General features: G+C 46.9%; 1 protein-coding gene across 4 annotated transcripts in view; it reads left to right on the top strand.

Annotated features, from left to right (window-relative positions):
- The window catches only part of LOC137533954 (calcium-binding protein 2-like), a 619,507-nt gene that overhangs the window by 301,670 nt on the left and 295,446 nt on the right, over nt 1-22,391 (top strand). For 3 of the 4 annotated variants that reach the window (XM_068255280.1, XM_068255279.1, XM_068255277.1), the window contains one exon: nt 9,750-9,859. In XM_068255280.1, the coding sequence (XP_068111381.1) occupies nt 9,750-9,859 (110 nt within the window). The remainder of the gene's footprint in view (nt 1-9,749; nt 9,860-22,391) is intronic. The other variant, XM_068255278.1, reaches the window with a different exon arrangement.

Raw genomic sequence — 22,391 nt, 5'->3', positions numbered from 1 at the left:
GCGTGTGTATGGGCCTTTACTCCTTGATCTCTAACATACATAGTATCTAAGTGATCCCGCCCTTTCCTTGAGAAAAGGTTGGGATCAAAGGTTGGGTTGAAAGGTTTTATTAATGTGCTGCTTGAACCACCCTGATATTAAAAGATATACAGCACATCAAATTTTTATTTTGTCTCTTGTGTGGCCAGAAACACATTCTTGTGCCATACAGGAGACAAACCTGTATTTGAATACCCACTTGGTATATTACCATAAAAGCTCTTTAACAGAGATCTGAAGATTTAGAAGGACCTGGGGTGTTGAAAATTAACACATGTAACAAAGTCTACCTCTGCCATTGTGTACAGAAAAGCAAACCCTATTGTGTAAGCTGTCTGTACTATTGTCTCAAATAATTCACATGGTCACTCTGGTTCAATCTGGTTTTCCCCCATCATCAGTGTGTATATAAGATTCAGTTGTAAATAAAGATTTTAGATGCTGTTCCACCAACTACAGTGTTTGTGGTTCTGTGTCTCCCAGCTGGAGAGAGAGTATTCACTTGGAAGGGGGAGAAATTTAACCTGGGTTGCAGATCTGGATTCTGCTAAATCATCTTGTAGCTGCCTCCGATGAAATTGAGCTAACAGCATCCTTCCTTCTTTATCAGAATACTCAACTTTCAAAATAAAGGGGAGGTGTTTATTAAAAAGTATAGCTACACCATTCCTTTTGGCGCTTGGGCGACAAGAGAAATAACATGTGGGGTAGTCTTTATGAAAATATTTGGGAATACTTTTCTTCGTAATATGCGTTTCCTGGATCATTATCACATCAGGATTCTTATTTCTATAGAAGTTGAGGCATTTAAGTCTCTTCTGGGGGCTGTTAAAGAGACACTGAAGCGAAAAAAAAATGATGATATTATGATTTGTATGTGTAGTACAGCTAAGAAATAAAACATTAAGATCAGATACATCAGTCTAATTGTTTCCAGTACAGGAAGAGTTGACAAACTCCAGTTGTTATCTCTATGCAAACAAGCCATTAAAGGGGAACTGAAGAGAGAGGTATATGGAGGCTGTCATGTTTATTTCCTTTTAATCAATACCAGTTGCCTGGCAGCCCTGCTGGTCTATTTCTCTGCAGTAGTATATGATTAAAACCAGAAACAAGCATGCAGCTAGTCTTGTCAGATCAGACTTATAAGTCTGAACCACTGAAACACCTGATCTGCTGCATGCTTGTTCAGAGGCTATGGCTAATAGTATTAGAGGCAGAGGATCAGCAGGGCTGCCAGGCAACTGGTATTGTCTAAAAGGAAATAAACATGACAGCCTCCGTATACCTCTCTCTTCAGTTCCCCTTTAAGCTCTCCGACTAAGTTAGTCCTGGAGAGGGCTGTTATCTGACTTTTATTATCTCAACTGTTCCTGGACTATTTACTTTTCCTCTGCTAGAGGAGAGGTCATTACTTCACAGACTGCTCTGAAAGACTCATTTTGAATGCTGAGTGTTGTGTAATCTGCACATATTATAGAATGATGCAATGTTAGAAAAAACACTATATACCTGAAAGTAAAAGTATGAGAATATTTTCTTTGCTGCTAATCTTCTAGTAATTATTCATAGTACACAACCAATTCATTATATCATATTTTTTTTCCGCTTCAGTGTCTCTTTAAGCCCTTGTGCATTATGGGTGAGTACTTTCATATAGTTATATGAAAATTAAGCCGATACCGGTACTGAAATAACCTGAGAGAAGTATGTGGAGTAGATTTCTCTTAATTATGTAAGATGTATAAGCAAACACATACATATACATAGTTACATAGTTACTTTGGTTGAAAAAAGACATACGTCCATCGAGTTCAACCAGTACAAAGTACAACTCCAGCCTGCTCCCTCACATATCCCTGTTGATCATAAAATCCCTGGATTAACATCATTGGCATTACCTAGTAATTGTAGCCATGGATGTCATTCAACGCAAGGAAAGCATCTAAGCCCCCTTTAAATGCAGGTATAGAGTTTGCCATAACGACTTCCTGTGGCAATGCATTCCACATCTTAATCACTCTTACTGTAAAGAACCCTTTCCTAAATAAATGGCTAAAACGTTTTTCCTCCATGCGCAGATCATGTCCTCTAGTCCTTTGAGAAGGCCTAGGGACAAAAAGCTCATCCGCCAAGCTATTATATTGCCCTCTGATGTATTTATACATGTTAATTAGATCTCCTCTAAGGCGTCTTTTCTCTAGACTAAATAAACCCAGTTTATCTAACCTTTCTTGGTAAGTGAGACCTTCCATCCCACATATCAATTTTGTTGCTCGTCTCTGCACCTGCTCTAAAACTGCAATATCTTTTTTGTAATGTGGTGCCCAGAACTGAATTCCATATTCCAGATGTGGCCTTACTAGAGAGTTAAACAGGGGCAATATTATGCTAGCATCTCGAGTTTTTATTTCCCTTTTAATGCATCCCAAAATTTTGTTAGCTTTAGCTGCAGCGGCTTGGCATTGAGTACGATTATTTAACTTGTTGTCGATGAGTACTCCTAAGTCCTTCTCCAAGTTTGATGTCCCCAACTGTATCCCATTTATTTTGTATGGTGTTAGACCATTGGTACGACCAAAATGCATGACTTTACATTTGTCAACATTGAATTTCATCTGCCATGTATGTGCCCATATAGCCATCCTATCCAGATCCTGTTGCAATATAACACTATCTTCCTTAGAGTTGATGATTCTGCACAATTTTGTATCATCTGCAAAAATAGCAACATTGCTCACTACTGTATCCACTAGGTCATTAATAAATAAATTGAAGAGCACTGGACCCAGTACAGACCCCTGTGGGACCCCACTGCTAACAGTCTCCCATTTTGAGTATGATCCATTGACCACAACTCTTTGTTTTCTGTCCATTAGCCAGTTCCCTATCCAAGCACACAGACTCTTCCCCAGTCCTTGCATCCTCATCTTTTGCACCAGACTTTTGTGGGGAACAGTGTCGAATGCCTTAGCAAAGTCTAAGTATATCACATCTACAGCATTCCCAATATCCATATTAGCATTCACTACCTCATAAAAGCTGAGCATGTTAGTCAAACAGGACCTGTCTTTAGTAAACCCATGTTGATGCTGAGAAATAAGATTATTTTCTACTATGAAGTCATGTATAGTATCTCTTAGTAACCCCTCAAATAGTTTGCATACAACTGATGTTAAGCTTACAGGTCTATAATTTCCTGGATCAGATTTTTTGCCCTTCTTAAATAATGGGAAAACGTGGGCTGTACGCCAATCCACTGGGACTCTGCCAGTTGCAAGAGAGTCACAAAAGATAAGATAAAGGGGTTTATCTATAACTGAACTTAATTCCCTTAGGACCCGAGGATGCATGCCATCCGGGCCAGGTGCCTTGTCTATTTTTAATTTATTTAGTCTTGCCTTTACTTCTTCCTGCGTTAAGTATTTAATATTACAGTTAGAAGATTGAGACTCTTCCGCCTCTGTAATTTGCAACAGTGCTGTTTCCTTTGTAAAGACAGAAGCAAAGAAAGCATTTAATAACTCTGCCTTACCTTGGTCATCCACCATTGAGTTCCCACCCTCATCCTTTAGGAGTCCTATACAGTCAACCTTTCTTTTTTTAGAGTTGATGTACTTGTAAAACTTTTTTGGGTTAGATTTGATATCCCTAGCGATTTGATTTTCAGCTTCGATCTTTGCCAGCCTAATTTCTTTTTTACAATTTTTATTGCACTCCTTATAATTGCTTAGTGCAGCCTCGGTCCCCTCCTGTTTTAGGACCTTATAGGCATTCTTTTTCCTCTTCATTTTATCTTTAACCTTTCTATTCATCCATAGAGGCCTTTTTTTATTCCTAGACATTTTGTTTCCATATGGGATATACATACTACAATATTGATTGAGAATACGTTTAAAAGCTTGCCATTTCCCTTCAGTGTCCAGTAAACATACACAAGAACATATAACAAAACTACAAAACAGTGTGTATTACCATGCTTAAGGTAATCTTCCTTGCATTGGTGTTCCCCCAATGAGTAGGGAACCTCCTTACTAGGAGACATCACAGATGGAGAACTTGTTGTGGCAGCAAACTGCCGGGGATGGCATTACCTATATATTATCATTACCTTAATTCTAAACTTAGTAACAACAGAATACCTAGATATAAATGATTAGCCAGTGTATAGATGACCAATATATAAATGGCTAGTAGGGGGGGAGATATATAATTGGACTTAAACCATGTGATTATGTGATGTGGGAGGTTAGCATTTCCTTAGTTCGGTGAAAGTTAACTAATCAAACAGTTGAGACAGATTGGGTGAGATCCATTTTTCTAATAAGCAAACAACGTTTCATCTCACTGAACCTGTATTCTTCATATAGGTTGGAATCTTGAAGGGAGTGATAGGTTTTTCTTTGGATTTTTTTAGATGTTGGATGTTGTACTTCCTGCCAGTCTCTTTGTGGCCTTTTAGTAGATTTGGAAGTATCCATCGACGAAAAGTCCCCTTGTTCCAGTAGACTGTGATCTTTTAATAATTTCAGTCCCTCCTGGAGATTGGTTATCTGAACTCTTTTAGGACCCAGCTTAAAAGACAAGGCAAAGGGGAACCTCCCCTTATATAGGATAGCCTTTTTCGCAAGATCGATGTGATCGGTTTTAGGGATCTGCGTTTGGCCAGCGTTAGAGGTGAAATATCGGGGAAGATCTGCACCTTATGATCCCCTATTCCATTTGGCCCCATTTCTCTTGCAGCTTTTAAAATCTCCTTAGTCTCGTGATAGTGCATTTTTAGGATTATGTCTTTAGATAACTCACTGTTGTGGGGAGCCTTCAGTGCTCTATGTATCCTGTCGAATCTTAATAGGTCCTCTGTAACATCAGGTAGTAAGGCTTTAAATAATGCAATAGTTTATCCCTTTATATCAGTAACTGAATCTGGTACTGCTCTTATTCTCAAATTGTCTCTTCTCCCTTTATTATCCATGTCCTCTAACCATGCTTCCATCTCTTGTTGTTTCACATCCTGCTCTGACTGTTTATTTTGTATGGCAGTAATGGCGTCTGCAGTGTCGTCCGCTCTTACCTCTAGTGAGTGTATCCGGGAGCCTAGCTCGTCTATCTGGGAGGATAAGGTGGATGCTGCAGATCTAATTTCACTGCGGAGGACCTCTTTCAAGTCCGCCATCAAGTCCGGGATGTCTTTCAAAGAGAACTCAGTGCTTTGAGTCTCTTCTGGCGGGGACTCTGTGGCGCTCTTGTTCTCTGCTGCTCTGGCCATCGCCATCTTGGATAAAGAACTTTCCCGCGGACGGAAGAAATCCAAAGCCTTCGCCACGCTGTCTCTGCCTTTGGATGAGCTTTGCTGCATATTGCGCTTCTCGCGTAACCTCTCCGCTGTTTTTATCTCCCCTCACTCTGCTGGAACTATGTGATATTCAGCATAAGGCTTCTCCCCGGAGCGGAGCACACGGGATGAGCGACTATCTCATCTCGCGCTGCGCATGCGCCCATGCGCAGGAATTTCTGCACCACCAGGCCACCACCTCTCCGACTTTCAGGCCTCTGGGGGTCAGCCAACTCCTCTCCTGCTCTCGGAGTTTGGCCAGGACGTGGTCTGCAGTAAGCTTGTTCATCCCCAGGCTGACCATCTCCAGCAGTGTTTGGCAGTGGCGGGCCTTCACGCTGCTGCTGAGGCGGGGGTGTTTGCTGGAGGATGGAACCGGATCAGAGTTGGAACCTGCTGCACTTCCCCTGACGCTGGGGACCACCCACTGGGGTGATGATGCTGCTGTCCCCTCCTCACCCCCTTCCACCAAACTGAACCGATGTGTGCGGTGAAAGAGAGGTACCGGCCTGTCCCGAACTGGCTTGACCATGAGTCCATGGTCACATGGACGTGCGCACCCACCGCATGGTCAAGCCCACGTTCCACGTTGGCCTTCACAAACTGGTGCAGTGCTGGGATGGCCTTGCGTGCGAAGTAGTGCCGGCTGGGGATTGGCTAATCCGGCACTGCGTACTGCAGGAGCGCACGCATCTGGCTCCCCTCCTGCACAAACTAGTACAGGAGGAGCTGGGAGGACATGGCCCGTGTAAGCAAGCCGTTCAGCTGGTGTATGCGACGGCTGCCGGGAGGCTGAGCCCTGACCATGAACGACTCACTCAGCAGGGTCTGGTGGTGGTGGTGTTTTGGGCTTGCACGGGAAGCCGAGAAGGGAGCAGAGGAGACCACTGAGGAGGACTGGCTGCCTGAACAGGCCTCAGTGTCGGCAGGAGTGGCAAAGAGAGTTATGGTGCTCTGACCACTGCAAGGTCCAGCACCAGATTCCTTCAGCCTCTTGAATTCCTCATGCTCAGGTTTCTGCTTATTGGCCAGATGATTTGTGAAGCTGGAGGTGCCATAGTTGGAGGGGTTAGGCCCTCTGCTCATCTTTACATGGCACACATTACAAGTCACAAACTTGCTTTCGAGTAAGGGTAGATGAAAAAACTGCCATATTGGGGATTGCAATTTGCCCTTACGTAGCGCAGAATGGGATGCTGCTGCTGATTTTCTTCCAGTGGTGGTTGGGGCCTGGGGTTGAGTGGTGCGGCTGGTGGTAGTAGTGGCAGATGGAGCAGCAGGCTGTGGGTCATGCATTCCATGCCCACTGCTGCTCCTGCCAATCCCTGCAATGCTGATCCTCCGTGCCAGACCCACTGACGCATCCTCCTCGTCAGAGCTGACATGATCCCCCTCCTGTGGATGGTAGTCCTGGTCCTTCATCTCGTCATCAACATCAAACTTCCTCTCCTCAAACAACTGCTGGGATGATGTTGAGCCCGCCCCAAAATCCTCTTCTGCTGACACATCATGGACGGACTCCCCCTAACAATTACCGTCACCATCTCAGACTCTTCCACAAAGCCCATTGCGCCCAGAATGTCTTTTGTAGAGCGGGTGGTGGCCTGCTTGTCATCCACCATCATCTGCGTCACAGGCGCGGTGTCTTTCTCCTCCAATTTGCGCCGCTGACCCTGCTTGAAAATGGCCTCTACACACTGCTGCGTCTCTGCAGCGTGACTCCCCATAACAGCTGGACGGCCAGTGGGTAGCGGCGGAATGGAGACTGATGCGACAGAACTGCTGACGGTGGCCCCGATGTTGCTCCCTCTCATCTTCTTAGCCTTGCTGACCCTCCCCCGGCTGCCAGTGCCAGACATAGTACAAGATATGTGAAGTCACAGATGATGTGTGGGGTACTTGTACTTTATTAATAGCGGGCTTGGACTTTGAATCAGCTCGGAGTGACAGACAGCAGAGTAGAACAAGACACACTGACACTGCTCGCTGCTCAGTCAGCAGCACTGCAATAATCTGTAGTAGCTACTAACTAACACAATACTACTCTCTAACAACTAATAGCACTGCAGTCACTACACAATAACACAGTAATCCTACCTATACTGTAATACTAGCTAGCTAAGGCTAATAGCAGGCCAGCCAGCAGCAGGAGGCCTGGACTGTGCACAGCACACACAGACACAGACACAGGACCTAACTAGCAGCTGCTGCAGCTCAAAGTCTGACTGACTGACACTAACAAATTACACAGGCTAGCTAACTATAACACAATATAACAGTAGTGAAGTGAAGGTGTTTCCAATCAAAAACGCTTGGTTCAACAGTGATAAATGCACTTGCTTTAGCCAAACAGCACTGGAGTATCTCTCTCAGTGTGCAGTCAAAAACCAAGGACGACTTTTTCCATCATGGCCGTTGCTTTATAAATGGGGGGGCTGGCCAGAGTTCCCCTCTGTGATTGGTTGCTAGGGCTTCTGCTGGGAGCCCTCTGATTGGCTCTATGACGTAATCTCCTTAGTTTTCGGATTCGGATATCCGCGGATATCCGGGTATGCGACCAAATATTCGCATAGTGCTATGTGGATTTCAGCCCAGATATCCGGAATCCGAATCCAGTTGGATACCGGCAAAAAGTTTCGATATCCGGGTTATCTGGAATCTGGATGAGCACCACTGCTTTGGACCCTCTGGGCCCAGAATAGTACCTTGCCCACACTAATCATTACTCCGGGTGCCTCCTGGGAGGGCAATCTATGGCGTGATTGCATTGACCACTTTTGGTGTTCTGTTTCCCACTTGGCTCTGAACAATGTGGCTATGTGGGTGGGGGGTCCCCCGTCTGGCGGTATATGGGTGTAATACACACCTTTTGGTCGCCAATAGGTGACCTGTAGCACGATATAGTTGGCATGCGAGGAAAGGGGATCAGGTAAATCACCTCTTCTTACCTACTTATTATGGATGTTACACTAGAATTTACAGTGAGTTTGGCATAAGGACCAACCATGTGTGTAGCCTTTGGCAGATGGAGCTAAGGGCACATACCCACACCTGTCCCTCCCCCTTCTCTCATCTCGGGCACTTCACCTGGAGAGCAACTTCCGGTGGGTGCCTGGGACAGTGCCTTGCAAGCATTATGGACCGCCGGCCGGGGGGGGGGGCACCCCACCCACGTCCTCCAGAACCTCTTTTTTGGTGACATCTGCTCCTCTCCTTTTCACTCGGTGCCTTTCCTTATAGGTATTTCTTGCTTGGGCCTCCTGTGGTGGTTCTGTGTATTTCCTCCTGATTCTACTGTCCCTCCTTTTGGGCTAGAGCACTGGCTATTTGATGGCATAGCCCAACTATAAGTTACTGTTCTGGGCCCCTGTTTTTACAGGGGAAATTAATGGCAACCTCTACAGCAAAGAGGTGAATACACCTCATAAGGCTCCACAAAAGACGCAGATTTACCCCCAATCTTTTTAGAGGGAATCATAGGAATGATGTGGGGTTGTTTAATTAGAAGATGGAGTATATCAATAAAGTAAAATTTGTTTTTAATTGATGCAGGGGATAAAGAATGTATTGTGTTGCAGTTATGTCGCTATGGACAAGCTTTTTTCATGACTTATGAACTTTTAGTTAAATGGGTGCAATTGACAATGGAATATGTGTATAATGTATCGCTTTCATGCACTTTATCCTGCTTGACAGGAAATGTACAATGTTGAACACTTTTTAACACTTTTATTCACTAATGTTGGTATTAATCACATGTTCAATTTATGCACGGCTTCTAAATTGTATTCTCAGCAGCACATTTCTGTTCTGTGTGCTGAACACTTGCAGCATCTCCACTAACCTCTCGCCGCTGATCGTTGAGTCTCCGCGCCCTCACCTCTCACCTCCCTGCCAATCACCCTCTACACCAATGACGTGCGCCGGATGTGCGGCTTGCAGGTCCTATCTAGAAAGCCGCCTGGCGCCGTCAGTTCTAAGGACAAACCACATGAGCAAGCGCCAGCTGGGTGCGAAACGGCTGTAGTGCCGTCCATCCATCCCTGGTCACCCGAATCCAGCACTCCCCTGACACTCACATCAATCCAGGTTTGATGCATCCATATGTGATATGTTATATTGTTTCACTTTGTGACAAGAAGACGGAATAAAAGTGCTTAACGAGACAGGTGCCCAGTCTGCCTCCATGTATAATATTTTTTTCTAAGCCTTCCTGCTTTGAAACTCCAATACAGAGATCTTATTGCTAGAGCAGTTGATAAATATGAAAAGCTACTGAGTGATTTACCCTGAACTATTTGTTTATATGTGCATTAATACTTTAATTTAATTTATAGATTCTAGTGCCTTTTACTAATTTTTCTCTTGCTCTCAGCAGGGGGTAAAGTTGACTTTGAGGACTTTGTAGAACTGATGGGGCCTAAACTTCTAGCAGAAACAGCCGACATGATTGGTGTGAAGGAGCTAAGAGATGCTTTTCGAGAGGTACACTTTGTTTATATTTTTGTTTGTTTGATTGCTTTGCAAAATTTTTACATTTTTGTTTTGACCCTTTTCCACTCCAAAACTAAAATACAAGTACAAATGTTAGCCGGTAATTTTATTTAATCTTTATACAAGAGTAGACTAAAGTTACTAAAGTTAAAACTATATATATATATATATATATATATATATATATATATATATATATATATATATATATATATATATATACACACACACTATATATATATACATATAGGTGTTTTTAATTTCATTTCTCCCATTCAGCTGACCCCTGGGCTTTTGGCATGGTTCCCACTAGAACGCTGTTAAAAACTAGCATTTTTGCCTGGTTAGAGTAGGACTCACCAGAGCGGGTACATTTTGGCGCAGTTGGTGAGCTTAAACGCGTTAAAGCATAACCAGGAGCCCCTGTCACTGTTTTCCTGTTGTGTGCTGCAGTACCCTCTGTATTTATATATTTCTTATGGAGATTGTGGTTCTCCAGTGCTGCGTGCATGCTTTGCATAGTATTGCATAAAATTCGGTTTGTGCTGCTCATCCCTCGGCTTATATATATATATAGTTAAACCCACATTTTCACGTACCACTTAATTTATAGTTAAACCTGTTACACTCTCATGCAGCATAAGTTTGCATGGGAAGTGTAACGCAGCACATCCTTAGCTTCTCCGCCCCCTCACCCCGGCTTCACTGTCAGCAACTCCCTACACCAATGGCAGATGCTGGGGGCACGGTCTGTGAACTTTATCCAGGAAACTGCGTGGCTCTGCCCTTAACTAAAGAACACATGCACGTGAACAAGCGCCAGTCTGGCATGAAACGGCTGTAGTGCCATCCTACTACTGCCCTGATCACCCGCACCCTGATCACCCCCTACACCGCTGCCAGTCCAGGTTTGATTACATAATTGTATCACTTGTGCCTTGAAAAGAAGATTAAAGAGTGTGAATGATGGTGCCCGGTCTGTCTTCCTGTACGGTGTAAAGTTAAAACTAGTTTAACATTTTTATAGCGGACGCCTCTAGCCATTTTGTCACTCCAAGCGAGAAAACCTGTGGAGCCCCCCCCCTTCCCCCGCTCCTATGGTGCCCCTCCATAAATATAATTGTAATGCAGCATCGTTTCACCAGGAAATAACTGTAATGCGGCAATGTTTTACCAGAAAATAAATGTCATTGCGGAAGCGTTCCACCAGAACATACATGTAAGAAAGAAAATACATGTAAGGAAGAAGGCACACAGGGGGACAGAAGGAGGAACACAGTGGGGCAGAAGGAGGCACTAAGTGGGGCAGGTTGCGGCACAAAGGAAACAGATTGAAACACAAAGGGGGACAAAAGAATGCACAGGAGGAAAGGAGGCACAGGGGGACTGAAGGAGGGACACATGGGCATGGGACAAAAGGAAGCACAAAGGAGACAGAAGGAAGCAAAGAAAGACATAAGTATGCACAAAGTGGGACAGAAGGAGGCACAGGTGGACAGAGGAAGGCGCAGGGGACAGAGGTGGCACATGGAGACAGGAGGCACAAAGGGAGACAGAAGAAGGCACAGGAGAACAGAAGAAGGAAGAGTGGAACTGAAGGAGGAACAGGGGGCAGAGCTAAAACAAGGGGACAAATAATGGCAAAGGGGACATAAGGAGGCACAGGGGGACAGGAGGCACAAAGGGGCACAGAAGGAGGCAGATGTGGCACAGGGGGGCTGAAGGAGGCACATGGAGACAGATGGAGGTGCCAATGGGGTGGGGCTTAGTCCAGGGCAGGATTTAATTTGGGGGCGGGCTTAATCCTGCAACATGGCACCCCCAGGACCAATGGCACTCCAGGAAATGGCATGTACTGCCTATGCCTAGAGGCGCCCCTGGTTTGCACAGCACCCTCGCCCCTGCATTGCATCTGAGCTGCATATCACACATTTGTGCAGACTTCCAGTGTCTCTGTGTGACGAAGTGCAGTCCAGAACAAGACATCATTCATATGATTCATTAATGCCATTCTTGAAGTATTTTGATTGAAATATCGCAGCTCACTGCGGCCACTGCAGTGTATATTGACCTGTACGTCACAGTAATTTGAGCATTCACTGCGTGTGCATTACCACAGTCCAGCACAAGCCATTATTTATACCCTAAGTCATACCTCCCAACATTTTGAGATGAGAAAGAGGGACACTTAAGCCACGACCCTGCCACACCCCTGACCCTGCCCCCGTCACACCCCTAGTCACGCATACCATAAAGATTTCCTAAGAAAAATATGTGGTTTTATAATTCAAACCACACTGGTCCTTTCTATCCTGGTTCATTTTCCTTCATATTAACATTTTACAATTAGTAATATAAGTGTATAGGTCTCCCCAGTATATGCAGCCAGGTGTATGGGTGTCCCCAGTATATGTAACCAGGTGTATAGGCAGGGCAGTTTCTAGGCTAAAATGTACCCAGGGCGAGGGTGTAAAAATTGCGCCCCCCCAACCCCCTCCCCCCCCGCGGAGCCAGGTATAGGTGCCCTTAGTTTAGCCAGGTATAAGTGCCTGCAGTTTAGGTTAGCCAGGTCTAGTTGCATTCAGTATAGGTAGCCAGCTATAGGTCCCCCAGTATAGGTAGCCAGGCATAGGTGCCCCAGTATAGGTAGCCAGGCATAGGTGCCCCAGTATAGTTGCCCCCAGTATAGGTTAGCCAGATAGGTGCCTCCAGTATAGGTAGCCAGTATAGTTGCCCCTAGTATAGGTTAGATAGGCAGGTGCCCCCAGTAGAGGTTAGATAGGTAGGTGCCCCCAGTACAGGTTAGATAGGTAGGTGCCCCCAGTATAGGTTAGATAGGTAGGTGCCCCCAGTATAGATTAGATAGGTAGGTGCCCCCAGTATTGGTTAGATAGGTAGGTGCCCCCCGTACAGGTTAGCTAGGTGGGTGCCTCTAATAGGGAGCCAGAATAGTTGCCCCCAGCATAGGTTAGTTAGGTGCCTCCAATATAGGTAGCCAGTATAGTTGCCACCAGTATAGGCTAGGTAGGTAGGTAGGTGCACCCAATATAGGTCAGATAACTAGGTGCCCCCAGTATAGATTAGACAGGTATATGCCTCAAGTATAGGTTAGATAGGTAGCTGCCCCCCAGTATAGGTTAGAAAGGTAGCTGCCCCCCATTATAGTTTGGATTGGTAGCTGCCCCCCAATATAGGTTAGATAGGTAGCTGTCCCCCCAGATTAGGTTAGATTAGATAGGTGCCCCCCAGTATAAGTTAGATAGGTAGCTGCCCCCCAGTATAGGTTAGATTAGGTAGGTGCCCCCCAGTATAGGTTAGATTAGGTAGCTGCCCCCCAGTATAGGTTAGATTAGGTAGCTTCCCCCCAGTATAGGTTAGATAGGTAGCTGCCCCCCAGTATAGGTTAGATTAGGTAGCTGCCCCCCAGTATAAGTTAGATTAGGTAGGTGCCCCCAGTATAGGTTAGATAGGTAGCTGCCCCCCAGTATAGGTTAGATTAGGTAGGTGCCCCCCAGTATAGGTTAGATTAGGAAGGTGCCCCCCAGTATAAATTAGATTAGGTAGGTGCCCCCCAGTATAAATTAGATTAGGTAGGTGCCCCCCAGTATAGGTTAATTAGGTAGGTGCCCCCAGTATAGGTTAATTAGGTAGGTGCCCCCCAGTATAGGTTACATAGGTAGCTGCCCCCCAGGGTAGGTAGGTAGGTGACCCCCCCTCCCCCCATAATGGAGGGGGAAGTCAGCCGCGGGGAGGGCAGCCCGACCTCTCCCTCCCTTCCTCTCCAATGCAGAGCGGAGCAGCCAGCAGGGAAGTGCTAATAGTAACAACTCACCTCCCAGGTTCCAATCGCTGGTCACTTCCTCTGCACACACGCTGATACACACGCTGCTTCCAGCTACAGGAAGCAGTGTGTGTATCAGCGTGTGTGCAGAGGAGGTGACCAGCGATTGGAACCTGGGAGGTGAGTTGTTACTATTAGCGCTTCCCTGCTGGCTGCTCCGATCTGCATCGGTGGGGGGGAACACGGAGGGCAGCCCGGAGAGGAAGGGAGGGAGAGGTCGGTCTGCCCTCCCCGCGGCTGACTTCCCCCTCCATTACAACGCCCCCCCCCCTTCTTCAGCGCTCAGGGCGCCCGCACGGGCCGCACGGGCCAAGAAACGACCATGTGTATAGGTTCCCCCAGTATAGCCAGGTGTATAGGTGTCCCCAGTATATGCAGCCAGGTGTATAGGTCTCCCCAGTATATGCAGCCAGGTGTATAGGTGTCCCCAGTATATGTAGCCAAGTGTATAGGTCTTCCCAGTATAGCCAGGTGTATAGGTCTCCACAGTATATGCAGCCAGGTGTATATGTGCCCAGTATATGTAGCCAGGTGTATAGGTGTCCCCAGTATATGTAACCAGGTGTATAGGTTCCCCCAGTATAGCCAGGTGTATAGGTGTCCCCAGTATATGCAGCCAGGTATATAGGTCTCCCCAGTATATGCAGCCAGGTGTATAGGTGTCCCCAGTATATGTAGCCAAGTGTATAGGTCTCCCCAGTATAGCCAGGTGTATAGGTCTCCACAGTATATGCAGCCAGGTGTATATGTGCCCAGTATATGTAGCCAGGTGTATAGGTGTCCCCAGTATATGTAGCCAGGTGTATAGGTGCCCCCAGTATAGCCAGGTGTATAGGTGTCCCCAGTATATGTAGCCAGGTGTATAGGTATCCCCAGTATATGTAGCCAGGTGTATAGGTCTCCCCAGTATATGCAGCCAGGTGTATAGCCAGTATAGCCAGGTGTATAGGTCTCCCCAGTATATGTAGCCAGGTGTATAGGTCTCCCCAGTATATGCAGCCAGGTGTATAGGTGTCCCCAGTATATGCAGCCAGGTGTATAGGTGTCCCCAGTATATGCAGCCAGGTGTATAGGTGTCCCCAGTATATGTAGCCAGGTGTATAGGTCTCCCCAGTATATGTAGCCAGGTGTATAGGTCTCCCCAGTATAGCCAGGTGTATAGGTCTCCCCAGTATATGTAGCCAGGTGTATAGGTCTCCCCAGTATATGCAGCCAGGTGAATAGGTCTCCCCAGTATATGCAGCCAGGTGTATAGGTGTCCCCAGTATATGTAGCCAGGTGTATAGGTCTCCCCAGTATATGTAGCCAGGTGTATAGGTGTCCCCAGTATATGTAACCAGGTGTATAGGTCTCCCCAGTATAGCCAGGTGTATAGGTCTCCCCAGTATATGCAGCCAGGTGTAAAGGTGTCCCCAGTATATGCAGCCAGGTGTATAGGTCTCCCCAGTATAACCAGGTGTATAGGTGTCCCCAGTATATGCAGCCAGGTGTATAGGTGTCCCCAGTATTTGTAGCCAGGTTTATAGGTGCCCCCAGTATATGTAGCCAGGTGTTTAGGTCTCCCCAGTATAGCCAGGTGTATAGGTGTCCCCAGTATATGCAGCCAGGTGTAAAGGTCTCCCCAGTATAACCAGGTGTATAGGTGTCCCCAGTGTATGCAGCCAGGTGTATAGGTGCTCCCAGTATATGTAGCCAGTTGTATAGGTCTCCCCAGTATAGCCAGGTGTATAGGTGTCTCCAGTATAGCCAGGGGTATAGGTGTCCCCAGTATATGCAGCCAGGTGTATAGGTGCCCCCAGTATAACCAGGTGTATAGGTATCCCCAGTATATGTAGCCAGGTGTATAGGTCTCCCCAGTATAGCCAGGTGTATAGGTGTCCCCAGTATATGTAGCCAGGTGTATAGGTCTCCCCAGTATAGCCAGGTGTATAGGTCTCCCCAGTATAGCCAGGGGTATAGGTGTCCCCAGTATATGTAGCCAGGTGTATACGTGCCCCCAGTATATGTAGCCAGGTGTGTAGGTCTCCCCAGTATAACCAAGTGTATAGGTGTCCCCAGTATATGCAGCCAGGTGTATAGGTCTCCCCAGTATAACCAGGTGTATAGGTGTCCCCAGTATATGCAGCCAGGTGTATAGGTGTCCCCAGTATATGCAGCCAGGTGTATAGGTGCCCCCAGAAAGGGAGGCAGCCAGTGAAAGGGAGCTGGTGGCAAAGTGGCGGAGAAGGGGAGAAGTCTCCCCCCCCTCCCTTCCCTCACCTAGGGGTTCCCTTTCCTGGCTCTCCCTTCCGGATTAATGTGTCTCCTCGGATGGCGCAGCGGCTGACAGCGGGGGGGGAGGACTTACCGCTGTCCTTCCAGCCGGCAGAGGGAGCTGTGATCTGTGCGCCGCTAGTCTGGTCTTGAGTAAAGCAGACTTGCGGCGCACAGATCACAGCTCTCTCCGGCGTTAGATTAGGTAGGTGCCCCCAGTATAGGTTAGATAGGTAGGTGCCCCCCAGTATAGGTTAGATTAGGAAGGTGCCCCCCAGTATAAATTAGATTAGGTAGGTGCCCCCCAGTATAAATTAGATTAGGTAGGTGCCCCCCAGTATAGGTTAATTAGGTAGGTGCCCCCAGTATAGGTTAATTATGTAGGTGCCCCCCAGTATAGGTTAGATAGGTAGCTGCCCCCCAGGGTAGGTAGGTAGGTAGGTAGGTGACCTCCCCTCCCCCATAATGGAGGGGGAAGTCAGCCGCGGGGAGGGCAGCCCGACCTCTCCCTCCCTTCCTCTCCAATACAGAGCGGAGCAGCCAGCAGGGAAGTGCTAATAGTAACAACTCACCTCCCAGGTTCCAATCGCTGGTCACTTCCTCTGCACACACGCTGATACACTCGCTGCTTCCAGCTACAGGAAGCAGTGTGTGTATCAGCGTGTGTGCAGAGGAGGTGACCAGCGATTGGAACCTGGGAGGTGAGTTGTTACTATTAGCGCTTCCCTGCTGACTGCTCCGCTCTGCATCGGTGGGGGGGAACACGGAGGGCAGCCCGGAGAGGAAGGGAGGGAGAGGTCGGGCTGCCCTCCCCGCGGCTGACTTCCCCCTCCATTACAACGCCCCCCCTTCTTCAGCGCTCAGGGCGCCTACACGGGCCGCACGGGCCAAGTAACGACCATGTGTATAGGTTCCCCCAGTATAGCCAGGTGTATAGGTGTCCCCAGAAAATGCAGCCAGGTGTATAGGTCTCCCCAGTATATGCAGCCAGGTGTATAGGTGTCCCCAGTATATGTAGCCAAGTGTATAGGTCTTCCCAGTATAGCCAGGTGTATAGGTCTCCACAGTATATGCAGCCAGGTGTATATGTGCCCAGTATATGTAGCCAGGTGTATAGGTGTCCCCAGTATATGTAACCAGGTGTATAGGTTCCCCCAGTATAGCCAGGTGTATAGGTGTCCCCAGTATACGCAGCCAGGTATATAGGTCTCCCCAGTATATGCAGCCAGGTGTATAGGTGTCCCCAGTATATGTAGCCAAGTGTATAGGTCTCCCCAGTATAGCCAAGTGTATAGGTCTCCACAGTATATGCAGCCAGGTGTATATGTGCCCAGTATATGTAGCCAGGTGTATAGGTGTCCCCAGTATACAGTGGAGGAAATAATTATTTGACCCCTCACTGATTTTGTAAGTTTGTCCAATGACAAAGAAATGAAAAGTCTCAGAACAGTATCATTTCAATGGTAGGTTTATTTTAACAGTGGCAGATAGCACATCAAAAGGAAAATCGAAAAAATAACCTTAAATAAAAGATAGCAACTGATTTGCATTTCATTGAGTGAAATAAGTTTTTGAACCCTCTAACAATAAAAGACTTAATACTTAGCGGAAAAACCCTTGTTTGCAAGCACAGAGGTCAAACATTTCTTGTAATTGATGACCAAGTTTGCACACATATTTTAGGAGGAATGTTGGTCCACTCCTCTTTGCAGATCATCTCTAAATCCCTAAGGTTTCGAGGCTGTCTCTGTGCAACTCTGAGCTTGAGCTCCCTCCATAGGTTTTCTATTGGATTAAGGTCCGGCGACTGACTAGGCCAGTCCATGACCTTAATGTGCTTCTTCTTGAGCCACTCCTTTGTTGCCTTTGCTGTATGTTTTGGGTCATTGTCGTGCTGGAACACCCATCCACGACCCATTTTCAGTTTCCTGGCAGAGGGAAGGAGGTTGTCGTTCAGGATTTCACGATACATGGCTCCGTCCATTTTCCCGTTAATGCGATTAAGTTGTCCTGTGCCCTTAGCAGAAAAACACCCCCAAAGCAAAATGTTTCCACCCCCATGCTTGATGGTGGGGACGGTGTTTTGGGGGTCATAGGCAGCATTTTTCTTCTTCCAAACACAGCGAGTTGAGTTAATGCCAAAGAGCTCTATTTTGGTCTCATCAGACCACAGCACCTTCTCCCAGTCACTCACAGAATCATTCAGGAGTTCATTGGCATACTTCAGACGGGCCTGCACATGTGCCTTCTTGAGCAGGGGGACCTTGCGAGCCCTGCAGGATTTTAATCCATTGCGGTGTAATGTGTTTCCAATGGTTTTCTTGGTGACTGTGGTCCCTGCTAATTTGAGGTCATTCACTAACTCCTCCCGTGTAGTTCTAGGATGCTTTTTCACCTTTCTCAGAACCATTGACACCCCACGAGGTGAGATCTTGCGTGGAGCTCCAGAGCGAGGTCGATTGATGGTCATTTTGTGCTCCTTCCGTTTTCGAACAATCGCACCAACAGTTGTCACCTTCTCTCCCAGCTTCTTGCTAATGGTTTTGTAGCCCATTCCAGCCTTGTGCAGGTCTACATTTTTGTCTCTGACATCCTTGGACAGCTCTTTGGTCTTTCCCATGTTGGAGAGTTTGGAGTCTGCTTGATTGATTTATTCTGTGGACAGGTGTCTTTTATACAGGTGACTAGTTAAGACAGGTGTCCTTAATGAGGGCGACTAATTGAGTAGAAGTGTCTAACCACTCTGTGGGAGCCAGAACTCTTAATGGTTGGTAGGGGTTCAAAAACTTATTTCACTCAATGAAATGCAAATCAGTTGCTATCTTTTATTTAAGGTTATTTTTTCGATTTTCCTTTTGATGTGCTATCTGCCACTGTTAAAATAAACCTACCATTGAAATGATACTGTTTCTGAGACTTTTCATTTCTTTGTCATTGGACAAACTTACAAAATCAGTGAGGGGTCAAATAATTATTTCCTCCACTGTATGTAGCCAGGTGTATAGGTGCCCCCAGTATAGCCAGGTGTATAGGTGTCCCCAGTATATGTAGCCAGGTGTATAGGTCTCCCCAGTATATGTAGCCAGGTGTATAGGTCTCCCCAGTATATGCAGCCAGGTGTATAGGTCTCCCCAGTATAGCCAGGTGTATAGGTCTCCCCAGTATATGTAGCCAGGTGTATAGGTCTCCCCAGTATATGCATCCAGGTGTATAGGTCTCCCCAGTATATGCAGCCAGGTGTATAGGTGTCCCCAGTATATGCAGCCAGGTGTATAGGTGTCCCCAGTATATGTAGCCAGGTGTATAGGTCTCCCCAGTATATGTAACCAGGTGTATAGGTCTCCCCAGTATATGCAGCCAGGTGTATAGGTCTCCCCAGTATATGCAGCCAGGTGAATAGGTCTCCCCAGTATATGCAGCCAGGTGTATAGGTGTCCCCAGTATATGCAGCCAGGTGTATAGGTGTCCCCAGTATATGTAGCCAGGTGTATAGGTCTCCCCAGTATATGTAGCCAGGTGTATAGGTGTCCCCAGTATATGTAGCCAGGTGTATAGGTCTCCCCAGTATAGCCAGGTGTATAGGTCTCCCCAGTATAACCAGGTGTATAGGTGTCCCCAGTATATGCAGCCAGGTGTATAGGTGTCCCCAGTATTTGTAGCCAGGTGTATAGGTGCCCCCAGTATATGTAGCCAGGTGTAAAGGTCTCCCCAGTATAGCCAGGTGTATAGGTGTCCCCAGTATATGCAGCCAGGTGTATAGGTCTCCCCAGTATAGCCAGGTGTATAGGTCTCCCCAGTATAGCCAGGGGTATAGGTGTCCCAGGTATATGTAGCCAGGTGTATAGGTGCCCCCAGTATATGTAGCCAGGTGTATAGGTCTCCCCAGTATAACCAAGTGTATAGGTGTCCCCAGTATATGCAGCCAGGTGTATAGGTCTCCCCAGTATAAGCAGGTGTATAGGTGTCCCCAGTATATGCAGCCAGGTGTATAGGTGTCCCCAGTATATGCAGCCAGGTGTATAGGTGCCCCCAGAAAGGGAGGCAGCCAGTGAAAGGGAGCTGGTGGCAAAGTGGCGGAGAAGGGGAGAAGTCTCCCCCCCCCCTTCCCTCACCTAGGGGTTCCCTTTCCTGGCTCTCCCTTCCGGATTAATGTGTCTCCTCGGATGGCGCAGCGGCTGACTACGGGCGGGGAGGACTTACCGCTGTCCTTCCAGCCGGCAGAGGGAGCTGTGATCTGTGCGCCGCTAGTCTGGTCTTGAGTAGAGCAGACTTGCGGCGCACAGATCACAGCTCTCTCCGGCGGCTGCATAACAGCGGTAAGTCCTCCCCACCCGCTGTCAGCTGCTACGCCATCCGAGGAGACACATTAATCAGGAAGGGAGAGCCAGGAAAGGGAGCCCCAAGGTGAGGGAAGGGGGTGGAGACTTCCCCCCTTCTCCGCCACTTTGCCACCAACTCCCTTTCACTGGATGACTCCCTTCCTACACCAATAGTCAGTCCGCCCCTGCATCTGACCCCCCAGCCAGTTGGGACACTGGGGGGTCATAGCGGGATAGTGGGAGAGCCCTCCCAAATCAGGTCAGTCCCGACGAAAACGGGACGGTTGGGGACTATGCCCTAAGTGCCATTATTGCAATATTTTGATTGTGTAAAATTGCAGCTCACTGCATCCATTGCAGTGTATATTGACCTGTACATCACAGTAATTTGAGCATTCACTGTGTGTGCATAACTGCAGTCCAGCACAAGCCATCGTGTATATCCTAAGTGCCATTACTGCAATATTTTGATTGTGTAATATTGCAGCTCACTGCGTCCACTGCAGTACATATTGACCAGTACGTCACAGTTGTCAGTAACTTACCTGAGGAGTCCTGGGCTGCTCCAGGTCCCTCTGGGAGTCAGCCAGGATTGCCAATATCCAAGTATTTTTGACGCGTCGCCTCTTCCTGTGCAGCCAGTGGCATTCCCGGCATCCCTGCGACCGGGAGCAGGCGTACATGTTTCCGCATTGTACAGGAGTGGATGTGTATAGCCAGGCGTCCTATACACTTAGGAGAAGATTCTAGCTGGCTACTACTGCAGCAATTCTGGGCAGCTAGCGAGCATTATTGGGAAGATTCTAGCTGGCTGCTGCAGCCATTCTTGGCAGCTAGCCAGCATTATGGGGAAAGTACTGGCTAATGCTGCAACCAATCAAGACTCCAGCCAAGCTGAAGCCACACCTCTCTCCTCAAAGTATTCAGTATTTTCTTCCCTGTGATAGTGTTAAGCTGCATTAGTGAAGCACTGGGTGCTATTGCTCTGTTTGGATATACTGTTACAACTCTTGCCTGTGTTTTGAACTACGTTTGGATCGCCACCTGGACTGACTTTTGCCTGATTACCTGCTTCTGCCTAGCATACTGGTATTGTGAACTTCTGATACCCGTTGCTGACTTGGACTGTTTAGACCTTGCCTTATCTCTAGTGTGGTTTGGTGGTTTATTTGCGCACCCTTTCTTCAGTTCTGATACTTTCCGCATACAAGGCCTGGGTGTAACAGAAGTCGGGTAGGTGTTGTCACAGAGGTTTAAAGTTCCCTGGAGAGATATGCAGAAGTTCAGAGTGTTACATTCTATTTAGTTAGATGTATCTATTGATAAATGTTACACACTCTTTGGCTGTCCTCCAAGCTCCTTCTCAGTCAGAGAGAGTGAGTCACATTCAACACTTAGATACATTTATGTAAACAAAATGTATCTATGTCAGCTTCCGATGCGTCTGCAGAAATCTCCAGGAACTTTAAAGCTCTGTGTAACCCTTCCAATGCTGGTCTAGTAAAAATAAAATGCTGGTTGCATATAATATACTGTAAATAATGTTTTAGAGGAAAGTTGAAATGCAGGGTTATATTCCGCTTTAAGCATTCACTGTGTGTGCATAACCGTAGTCCAGCACAAACCATCATTAATATCCTAAGTGCCATTATTGCAGTATTTTGATTGTGTTATATCACAGACCTGTGCAAGGTGATCCAGTTCTTCCTCCTCACTGGCAGGGTTTTTTCTTTGTATTTTTTGCACTTTGCAGAGTGCTGGGGACAAAGCATTTGCTTATGCAAGAGGGAGTGGGACAAGTACAAGTTACTAGTAAGCAAACAATGATTGCAATTTATATAAGGTAACATGGCTTCTGCTCTCCGATGCTCTGTCTCAGCGTGCCTGCACCATTAATCTCAGTCACTCCACTCTCTTTTGACAAGTGAAACATTTCTTTTCATCTTCCTCTCTTTTTCACTTTCCTCTCTGTTACACTTTCCCTGACTTTTCCTCTCCCTCAATCCCATCCCATGTTCCCTGTTTCATCCTCTCCCATCCCATGTTTCCTGTCTTTTCCTTCCCCCCCCCCCTCCTATCCTGTAATCCCTGTCTTTTCCTCTCCCATTCC

Source organism: Hyperolius riggenbachi, chromosome 10 (assembly GCF_040937935.1).
Source record: "Hyperolius riggenbachi isolate aHypRig1 chromosome 10, aHypRig1.pri, whole genome shotgun sequence".
NCBI lineage: Eukaryota > Metazoa > Chordata > Amphibia > Anura > Hyperoliidae > Hyperolius > Hyperolius riggenbachi.
This window is presented reverse-complemented; position numbering and strand designations above follow the sequence as displayed.